The following is a 10844-nucleotide window of genomic DNA, read 5'->3' on the forward strand; positions in this document are numbered from 1 at the left end:
CTGAAGAATGGATAAACAAGCTGTGGTACATACACACAATGGAGTATTATGCTACCTTGAAAAATAACAAGGAAGCTGCATGACACTTCACAACATGGATGAACCTTAACGACATTATGTTGAGTGAAATTAGTCAATCACAAAAGGAAAAATACTGCATAGGACCACTACCGTAAAAGTCTAAGAAAAAGAACCCATACTATCCCACTAAAGTGGATTCTAAGCAGGCTGCTAGGATGCAGGGATAGGGTTAAGGGTGGGAGGGGAAGGGGGAGCACTGGGCAGGGAGTAGACACAGGACAGTTTGGGTAGGGGGAGGGGGACAATATACAAGTAGGGAGAGGGGAATGGAAGAACAAAGCAGACGTGAGAACAACTAGACAGGTATGAATGAACTAAATGAGACAGAAGTAAAAAAAGATATAGGCACAGCCTTGGAACAACAGGGTTCTGGGATACAGAGACTGAGATATGGTTGGAATGGGGAAAGGCGGGGAATAATGTTAAGATGCTTGGCTGACTTTTGAACCTGGGTTTCCCATACATTATATTATAAAACAGACACTGGAGGGGGAGAGAAAGGAAAAAAAAAAAGAAATCAGACGACGTATTTCATTAGGCAAATCTGCTGCCCAGGACCTTTTTTTAAAGTGCTGAAGAAAAAAGATGTCAGCTTGAGAACTAAAGTGCACCTGACCCAAGCCATGGTATTTTCAATAACCTCATATGCATGTGAAAGCTGAACAGTGAATAAGGAAGACCATAGAAGAATTGATGCTTTTGAGTTACGGTGTTGGAGGAGAAGATTGAAAGTGCATTGGGCTGCCAAAGGAACCAACAGATCTGTGTTGGAAGAAGTGCAGCCAGAGTGCTCCTTGGAGGCCAAGATGGCCAAACTTTTTCTCTCATATTCAGAAATATTATCAGGAGGGACCAGTCACTAGAGAAGAATATCATGTTTGGCAAGGTGGAGGGAGGGTCAGAGAAAAAGAAGAAGACCCCCAACGAGATGGATTGGCCGAGTGGCAGCATTGATGGACTTTAGTATCACAGCAGTAGTGAGGTTGGCCCAGGATCGGGCAGTGTTTCATTCTGATGTGCCTAAGGTCGCTGTGGGTTGGTACTGACTCAATGGCACCTAACAACAACAACGTGTACTTTATAAATACCTGCTATGTAAGTGGATATATCTATAGAACATTCCTTCATTAAAGCAACTTATATCACGTAAATCTATGACAACTATTTCATTAATATTAGTCATGATATTCCTGTATTATAAAAGAGGATACCGAATCCCATAGTCTTCCCTATGGTTGCACTGTTAGTAAATGATGACATTGAGAATGGAATTCAGTAGTGTCTTGATTCTAAATCCAAAGATCACAGCAACTTTTGCAACTTTTAATTCTACTTTATCCCCAGGCCTCAATTTCCTTATGTGATAAATGAAGGGACTTGTTTGTGTTTATGATATTTGAATTTATTTACATGTTTATCCAGGAAACTCTTTGACACAAACAAAATCTTAGCCTAGAAGCCATTGTTTACCCAAGATAAAAACAGAACTCTGTTGAGCAATGTTTGAAAAAGACTGGTTTGCATGGGCTCTCAGCTCCAGTTTTCTGTAAGAACACCTGGTTTTTCAATGATCCTGCTTCCACAGGCTCATGAGTCTCAAGTGGAGCTGTGCATGCCTTACAGACTTGCACCCATTAGTCCATGCGAAGTCTCGGGCAATTGGTAATGGAACAGTTCATGCTGGAAATGTATTATGACCGTTATTTGGCCTCAGACTGAAAGAGCTTTTGATAAAATACTTTTGCAAAGAGATTCTACTGATTGCTAAAAAGCAGAGAGGAATAAAGACTGTGTGCATAGGCAGTTGGAATTCTTAGCATTCAATCATTGGAAAGAAAGGGAAGCCAGTTTGAGTGGGTGGGTTAAGAAACACAGAAAGCTGAAAGGCTGAAAAATTAGTTGCGTTAGCCATGTAAGTCATTTTTGTGTCACATTTTCTGCCCACAAAGATACACATTTATTTGTTCTTGATGTCCCTATACTTATCCATATGAAATGATATCACCTAAGAAGACACATCCATGTAGACATATATGCATCTGCTCTTGTGTTTATTTTCCACCATATTTTTAACACTATATAGAAGGATTAGTGACGAGTCAAAGGTAACTACCACTGATTCAGTGATGACTCCAGAGTATCATTGGTGGCCAAACAGGAACCTGATTTACTCACAAAAATATCCTTCTTTCTTCTAGAGGAACCCTTCTACTTTAGACAAGAAACTTACAACATTCAACTTTCAAGTTCAAATTTCTCATCTGACCCATATTTGGGTTCATTGAAAAAAACTGTTATCCCCTTTAAAATTCAATAGAGTCTTCTGGAAAATGAACTGTGTATTCTAACATTGGAAGAGAGTTGGAGCAGTTCAAAACAGCACAAGGTCATCAGAGCCAGTCACCTGCCTCCCGCCAGCTCACTAAATAAGCTAATCAGTGCAAAGTCTTGTATAGTCCTTTCAGTCTTACACTACCATTCTCTAAGTGTGTTCTGTGTCCTCTCAATATGTGGACTGTATTCGGTTATACCCATTTGACAGACAGGGAAACTAAGGTGTTGGGAGACAAGGCCTGTGCCCAGGGTCACACAGCAATTCTCTGGTCAAGATGCGATGTAAACTTCTCATGTCTGTCTCCAATGAGATGCCTCAGGTTCTGTAGTAGTCACCATCTTGTAATTTGAGCATCCTTTGTTTTTTGTCTCCCAATATACTGCTCCTCATTATCATTCTATTTATGATTTCAGAGGAAGTACAGTGGGACCTGCAAAAGCCGGAACATAGGTCAGGTAGAAATCTGTCAGAGGAGGAAAACTCAAATATTTTCTACTAATTTGGACTCTTGGTATGGTGCTGTAAAATCAGCACTGGACTGCAAACCAAATGATCAGCAGTCCAAACCCACCAGCTGCTCCTTGGGAACCCTATACAGGGTTGCTATGAGTTGGAACCAACTCGACAGCACTTAACAGTAACAACAATCTAGAGTGATAGAAAAGTGGTAAAACTGTGCCCTGCCAAAGGCAGAAAACCTGTGAGATTCAGAGAAACAAAGTAGTCCCGTGAGCTCTGGTTCTCACAGATTTCACTGTGTAAGGTAAAAAGTACAACCACAGGTTTTGACTCCAGGCCAAAGTTCTGCTGCTACCACTTAACTGGCTCTGTGACTTTGGCCAAGTTTCATAACTGTTTTTGCCCTTGTTTCTGCAAAATGGACAATAAATGTACCTCCTCTAATTTGTTGTTGTTAAGTGGGTTTGCTATAAAAGCAAGTAATATGCACTCGATGGTTAGCCCCTGGTGCATATTGATATTCATTAAGTATTCGTTAAATAAGGTGAATACCTTATGTGGTTCAAGTTTTCTAAGCCATTCGTTTTATAACATGAAAGGAAAGTGTTATTGTTGTTGTTGTTTAATTCAGTCATTTAGACTTTTTTTTCCTGCCCTGAAAAATGATGAAACCATGAACTCAAATTTTCCCATTAGCGGCAGGGGCAGTGAAGGAGTCAAATTTTAGTTTTGGGTCTCAGCACTCACTGGCTATGTTATTTTCAGAATGTCACTTTCTCATTTTGGGCTTCGGCTCCCCCAGATGTACAACAAGAAAGCCGAACTAAGTCATTTCTGAGACTGCATTAAGTATTAGCCAACACCTAGTGTGGCGCTGAAGTATAAACACTGGATTGTGAACCACAAGATCAACAGTTCAAACCCACCAGCTGCTCCTTGGAAACCCTATACAGGGTCACTATAAGTTGGAACCAACTTGACAGCATTTAGCAACAACAACATCAAGAATTAGCACATGCTGACATACTAATTCTCAACATCAGAAACTGAGGCAGAACCCTCACCAGGAGGCCCGAGAGCTTGTCCCCATCCTCAAGCTAGAATTTCCTCAAATATGAAATAATGTTCAGTGATTCACATGTAAGACTTCACATAAGAGTGAATCATACATAGGGGACATTGATTCATTTTCAGTTCTCTGTCAAATATACAGAATACATCAAAGAAAGTGTTTCATTTCGGTGCTAATGTGCCTTTAACACCTCTCTCCCACTTGCTAATCTCCTGTATTTCAAAGTGAAAACAGGATCAGAAGTTTGATCATTTAGCAGAAAACAACAATATCTGGCTAAAATTTATTAACATTGTTTTCATGATAGACTCTTGGGTGGTGTGGCGGTTAAAGCTCTTGACTTGAAGCAAAAGGCTGACAGACAGAACCCACCAGCCCCTCTGTTGAAGAAAGATGTGGCAGTCTGTATCCATAAAGGTTTTCAGCCTTGGAAATGCTCTGAGGCAGTTCTACTGTGTCTTTTAGGGGGTCATGAGTTCGAATTGGCTCAGCAGCCATGAGTTTTCATCATATTGATTTGTTCATATACCATTCTACTGAAGGTGTGATTGTGGTTTTCCATATAGAGTTGAATAATAGTCTTGTTTGTAATTTCAAAGTGAAAAAAAGTAGTGAATTGATTCAAACAAAAGATTAAAAAATGTTAAGTATGAATGATATTTGAATATCATTTTAATGACGTATTCAAATTACAGATGTTTGGAAGCCCTGTGCCTTAGTTGTCTGGTGCTGTTGTATTGTTAAGTGTTATGGAGTAGGTTCTGATTCATTGTAGGTTCTATTCATAGTATAGGGTTTTGGAGGCTTTATCTTCCTCCTGCAGATTGGCTGGCTGTCTTCTAGTTGGCAGTCCTGTGCTTATTGTATCTAGAGCTTCTGTAACACAAATACCACAACTGGGTGACTTTGAAGAACTAGAGGTGATTTTCTCACTTTCTGGAGAATAAAAGTTCCAATGAAGGTTTCAGTGGGTTGACTCCTTCTGTGAGTCTTTCTCCTGGTTCCAGATGTTTGCCAGAGATCCTTGGCATTGGATGTCTCTATTTGATTTTCTCTGTAACTCAGAAATTATTAGGTTCAGGACCCACACTATTCTGTATAGCTTATTAATGCAACAGAAGAAAACCAACATTTCCAAACAAGCTGTTGTTTATAGGCTTTCAGGGATCAATGTTTCAGCACATATTTTGGGCAAAAATAATTAATCAGTTACACTTTAACTTAAGCAATCATATGGGATGCCAGTTCACGCCTGTGATAGCAAAATACAAGATTTTTGTACTTTCTTTAAAATGTATTAAAAGTGTAATGGGTTTTGCAGTGCCTAGCAGGAGTCCTGGTCTGGCATTGTAAATTAAGCACTGGACTACTAACCAAATGATCAGTGGTTCAAACACACCTGTCACTCCTTGGAAACCCTATATAGAGTCACTATGTGTCAGAACTGACTCAATGGCCCTTAACAATACAACAGTAGGAGCAAGGCAGGCTAATGCAGTGTTCTATGGATCTCAAATGAATTAGCTTTATTTGCAAGCCTGCTTTATTCGTAGGTAGAGCTAAATGTTTGAGGAGTCCTGGTATGGTGCTGTGGGCTAGTGCATTGGACTACAAAGTCAGTTTGAACTACAAGGTTGGTAGTTCAGGCTCACCAGCTGCTCCTTGGAAACCCTATGCAGGATCTCTGAGTCAGAACTAACTGGATGACAATTAACAACAAAAAAACCAAGAAGATGTAGGAGGTCATGCCCATCTCTTCTCTCTTGGCCTTTGTTTCTTGCTAGATGAATTTAAATCGTTTATGAAGCGTCTCCCCAGCAACCACTTCCTGACCATCGGGAGCATCCATCAGCACTGGGGCAATGATTGGGACCTGCAGAACCGCTACAAGCTCCTGCAGAGTGCTACGGAGGCCCAGAGGCAGAAGATCCAGCGCACTGCCCGGAAACTCTTCGGCCTCAGCGTGCGCTGCCGCCACAATCCCAACCACCAGCTGCCTAGAGAGAGGTAAGTGCTGCCACCATCTACTGACTACCTTTGCTGGCACTGACCTAGTGCCAGCTTAGATGTGGTTGTGACACAGGTAAATGCAACGCTGCCCACGTGTGTGGGGTTGGTGAACAAGGACTTGCATGGTCCAGCACAACACTCTGGCTTCTCACCTATTGGCTCCGGCTGTATTGAATTTCGCCTTGTATCTGAAATCCACCATGAACGTTCAATTTTGGTGTTCTCTCTGTTCCACCTGATCAAGGAAAAGAATGAATCCTTGCCTTAACTGCTACTTGTTACTCTTCTGGTTGCTTAAAATGTGCTTAGCTATTTAATTTAAAAATAACTCAGCGGGTCAGATGTTAACGTTCCCCAAGGAACATTGGTAGCATAGTGGATTACGAGCTGAGCTCCTAACCGAAAGGTCAGTAGTTCGAAGGTACCAGTCACTCTGTGGGAACAAGATGAGGCTTGATGCTCCTGTAAAAATTTAAAAAGCCTGGGAAACCCTCTACAGGGTTTCTGTGATTTAGAATCTATTCCAAAACACACAACCATCACCACCATCTTAAAAGCTGAAGCAGTTAATTTATTAAGCAATCAGTTTATTTGTTAAGCTTTTTGTTCAGGGACGGAAGAAGAATGAGGCAAACAAGGTATCTATTGTGAAAAGGCAAGAAGATGAGGCAAACAAGGTACCTAGGATGTAAAGGTAAGGAGGGCCTCACTCTTCCTTAGGACTGTGCAAGGGCAGGGTCCTAACTGAGAGTGAGTACCTGCTTAGCTTTTGCACGCCTATCTTGCCTCACCATCTTCCTGGCCATGTGTTTGATGTGCGATGGTGGAGAATACAGAGATGAACAAGACAAACAGAGCCTATGGCTTCATATAACTTGCAATTTATTCACTCTCTCAACCATCCACAAAGGAAGGAGTCAAGACTCAAATCCAACTACTTTAGGCTCCGTTCTCAGAATTGTGTCTTGGCATTTTCTGGAGTGGTGCCTCTTAGATTTCTAAGAAAGTATCACAAGAGACTGTAAAGGCAGGTTTGGGAGCCATCTATCTACCTTGCTTCAGCCAGAGTAACTATATTTCTATCCAGTTCATATTTAGTTCTGCAATTCAGTTTATTTGAAGAATAAAAAGGTACTTCTGAAATGAATGATACTGACTCACATTCAGTTAGCATGTTCAAAGTCAACCACATATTTACATACATGATTATCATTCCATTGTATAGACCAGGAAACTGAAACTCAAAGAGATCAAATGGTCACTGGTTCTCAGCTTCTTCAGGGGGTTGAGGAAAGAGGCAGTGATGCCCTTAGGGGACTGTTGAAAGTGTCTGAAGACATTTTTAGTTGTCATCACTGAAGAGAGGTGCCTAGGAATGCTGTTAAACACTCCAAATACACAGGACAGTTCCCTACAACAAAGAGTTATCTCGCCCAAAAAACCAGTACTGCTGAGGTTCAGAAACTCTGATATCCTGAGAAATGGAAGGGATAAGGTGGCAGCTAGTCCATGGATCTAAATCCTTTGCTATTCTCCACCTTCCGATGCTGGTGTGCTACACTCTGCTAAGCAGTTTACCTCCAGTTCAACCCCTCAACCGTGCACACATTTCCCTTCCATAACTCTAGACTCAGATCAGTTGCTATATCCCCCTTGGAATCTTCCCTGCTTATACCCACCAATACAGAAAGCTCCTTCTTCTGAGTCCCTATTTGTCTAAAGCCCTGGCTTATTCAGCATATTTTCCTTTTTTTTCCCCCCCATTTGGATAGCCCTCCTTATACATGTTCATCTCAGTGAACCATGGTGACATAGTGGGTTAAGTGTTAGGCTGTTAACTGAAAGCTTGACAGTTTGAACCCACCAGCCATTTTGCCTTAAGAGAAAAATAAGGCAGTCTGCTCTGTAATAATTTACAGCCTTGGAAACCCTATGGATGAGTTCTACTCTGCCTTAAAGAATCATTAGGAGTCAGAATCAATTCAACGTCAGTGGTGGGTATTCATCTTTGTATCCCCCATTCCCTCCAGATTTAGTCCCATTACCTTACACTTAGTTTGTAATTATTTAATGAAGCAAAAAGACCACATTTGACATTAGGGTTATTACTGTCAGAGTAAGCGGTGGCTTCCTTTTGCAATACTGTAAAAGCAGGAAAGGGACCCAGTCACACAATGCCTTCCCCATGTCGCAGATGCCCAAATTGTCCATATGAGTGAGTGAGTAAAGTAGATTCCATCTATAACCATCCAGTGCCTTCCATATGACCTGCACTGGGCACTGTAGGAGATTCAGAAATAAACACAGCATGGATCCTACTATCAGGAAATGCAAGTTCTAGTAGCCCAGTAAACAGTGCCATTCTGTAAAAGGTGACAGGGAAAGTAAGCATAGGGAGGAGTCTGTCAGCAAGCTGAAAACACTCCACAACAAAGGTGGTCTTGAGTAAAGGCACCTAGTGTTCCAGAATTGAGACAGACAATATTTAATCATTATCAGATGTTAAATAGATATACTTGCACATTTGTCCGTTTTGCTGGTTGCCGCCTCAGAGAACAGAAAGAAAAATATAAGGGAATGGGACAATTTTATAGATGCGAGGAATGTCCAGAGCATCTGGACACTCCAGGTCTGGAGGGGAGGGGAGAGGACAAGAAGAGAGGAGCTGGAAAGAAGGGGCAAAAGATTGAGCGACTGGTTATGGGAAGAACACTGACCAGATAGTTTGGAGGCCTGCATTTGACTCAAGTTTTATCATTAACAAGCTGTGAACCCTTGGGCAAGTCATTTCCTTATTTTGAGTACATGTGTGCACATTTGTCAATCATTCTCCACCATTTCTGTGCAAGCTCTCAAGCATAGACAGCCAGAAACATCCTGACACCACTAGGACCTTCAAAGGAAGAACTTCTTTCCTGCAGAGATGTGTAAACTTGCCCTGATTTCTTCTCCACTAACTGGAGAGGATGCCTGCAGTTCCACCATTAGCGAGTCACTCAATTGTATTTATGTAATGATTATCGGCTGCTGGCTACTGGGTTGGAGAGGGACCCTCAAAACTAAACTCTGTAGCCTATTCCTCTGAAGCCCTCCCAGGAGAGCTGAACTTCCTGGCCTGGCTGTGGGCTGCTTCCTGACATCTGAATCCTAGAGTTTAATGAGCATTTCTCACACCAGTAGGGAATCTCTCTGCCATTGAGCCCTGTCAGAGAGAGGTGTTAACACTGGGAACCTTCTTCACCTTTAGCTCAGCGAGCTTGCATTTGCAAATGAACTACTTCATTAGCTTCAGTTCTTCCTCTTTCTGCTCTCCTGAAGAATCAGTCCACTGAACAGGTACTATTTGTCCCACAGGTGTCACTAGGATTTTCACCAGCCTCAAAAAAGGGGGGCATTGTTGAGGGGGGTGGGAGAGAGAAAGAGCAGAGCATGACTTTGGCCCCATAGACTGGGTCTAAATCCTAGCTCTATCATTTCCTGGCCACAGGGCTTTATTTATGTTAGTCCCCTGCATCTCATTTGCAAAAGGGGAAATAATGCTTAGCTTTCAAGTTAAAAGAGAGGATTAAGCTTTCAGAATGTAAAGTGCCTAGTAAAGTGTGGTACTGTAGGGTAAGCACTGGACTGAAAAGTCAGTCTGAACCACAATGTTGGTGGTTCAAATCCACCAGCCGCTCCTCAGAAACACTATACAGAGTTGCTATGTGTCAGAACTGACCAGATAGCACTTAACAACAACAGGTTAAGGGTCTGACTTGGAGAGAGAAAGGGAGAGACTGCCACCAAGGGTATACAGTCCATAGATTAATAACATCATTTCCATATCACCACAAACTAGATATACTTGTTGTTTAAGTGCCGTCAGGTCGTTTCTGACTCATACGACCATGTACAGTTTCCAAGGAGTGACTGGTGAGTTTGAACTACTAACCTTGTGGTTAGCAGTCCAGTGCTTATCCTACAACACCACACCAGGACTCCAGGTACACTAACTATCCTTATTTTACAGATAAAGGAACTGAGGTTCAAAGAGTGCAATAATGTCCCAAGGTCAATAAAAGATCATTGATTTATAGTTACTTCAAAGAACTGTTAACTGGTAAGATCTAGTGAGAGGTCAAATACAGATCATTGGTGTTTGATTTCAAAGCTATTGGAACCTTAATATTGAGCTAGAGGAAAAGAGGCCTTCTGGTTAACTACTGATGCAAAACAGTTCACCCCCCCCCCCACACACACACACAAGAGTGAGACTCTGTCGGTTGGCTGGACACAAGTGGGCTGTTTTCATTTGGAGTGTCTCAAGTTGACAGAAGGTGGTGCCATCCCAAAGCTGCACTGGCCTGGATGTTAAAGATGGCTCTTTCTGAAAGTTGCAGTTGACTTGATGGGACCTAACAATAACAACAATAAAGAACTTCAGGCATCAGGCAACTATGCAATCTTACTTCATTCAATCATCACAACAACCCATTTGGTCTCATTAAATCATTCCCATTTTACATTTGGGAAATTAAGGCACAGGAATGTTAAATGGGTAGTGTAGTGGTTACGAGTTGGGCTGCTAACCTCAAGGTCAGCAGATTGAAGCTACCAGCCATTCCATGGGAGAAAGATGACACTTTCTGCTTCTGTAATAACCTTGGAAACCCTATCCAGGGTCGCTATGAGTCAGAACCAACTCCAAGGCACATAACCACCACCACACTACTAAAGATTATACAGCAAGCAAGGATCAAAACCCATACAGTATATTTGTACACATCTATGTTAATTTGCCTATCCCTGAGGCAAGATGATCTAAGGTATTTACCTGACCTACTCTGGTAGCGTAGTGGTTACGAATCTGGCTGTGAACCGCAAGGTCAGCAGTTCGAAACTACCAGC

The 10844-nt window shown here is 41.9% G+C and overlaps 1 protein-coding gene across 1 annotated transcript in view; it reads left to right on the forward strand.

Annotated features, from left to right (window-relative positions):
• The window catches only part of BRINP1 (bone morphogenetic protein/retinoic acid inducible neural-specific 1), a 290590-nt gene that overhangs the window by 221112 nt on the left and 58634 nt on the right, over positions 1–10844 (forward strand). The window contains exon 7 of the mRNA XM_006865677.1: positions 5732–5954. Coding sequence (XP_006865739.1) covers positions 5732–5954 — 223 coding nt within the window. The remainder of the gene's footprint in view (positions 1–5731; positions 5955–10844) is intronic.

This window comes from Chrysochloris asiatica, unplaced genomic scaffold, assembly GCF_000296735.1.
Source record: "Chrysochloris asiatica unplaced genomic scaffold, ChrAsi1.0 scaffold00081, whole genome shotgun sequence".
Taxonomy (NCBI): Eukaryota; Metazoa; Chordata; class Mammalia; order Afrosoricida; family Chrysochloridae; genus Chrysochloris; species Chrysochloris asiatica.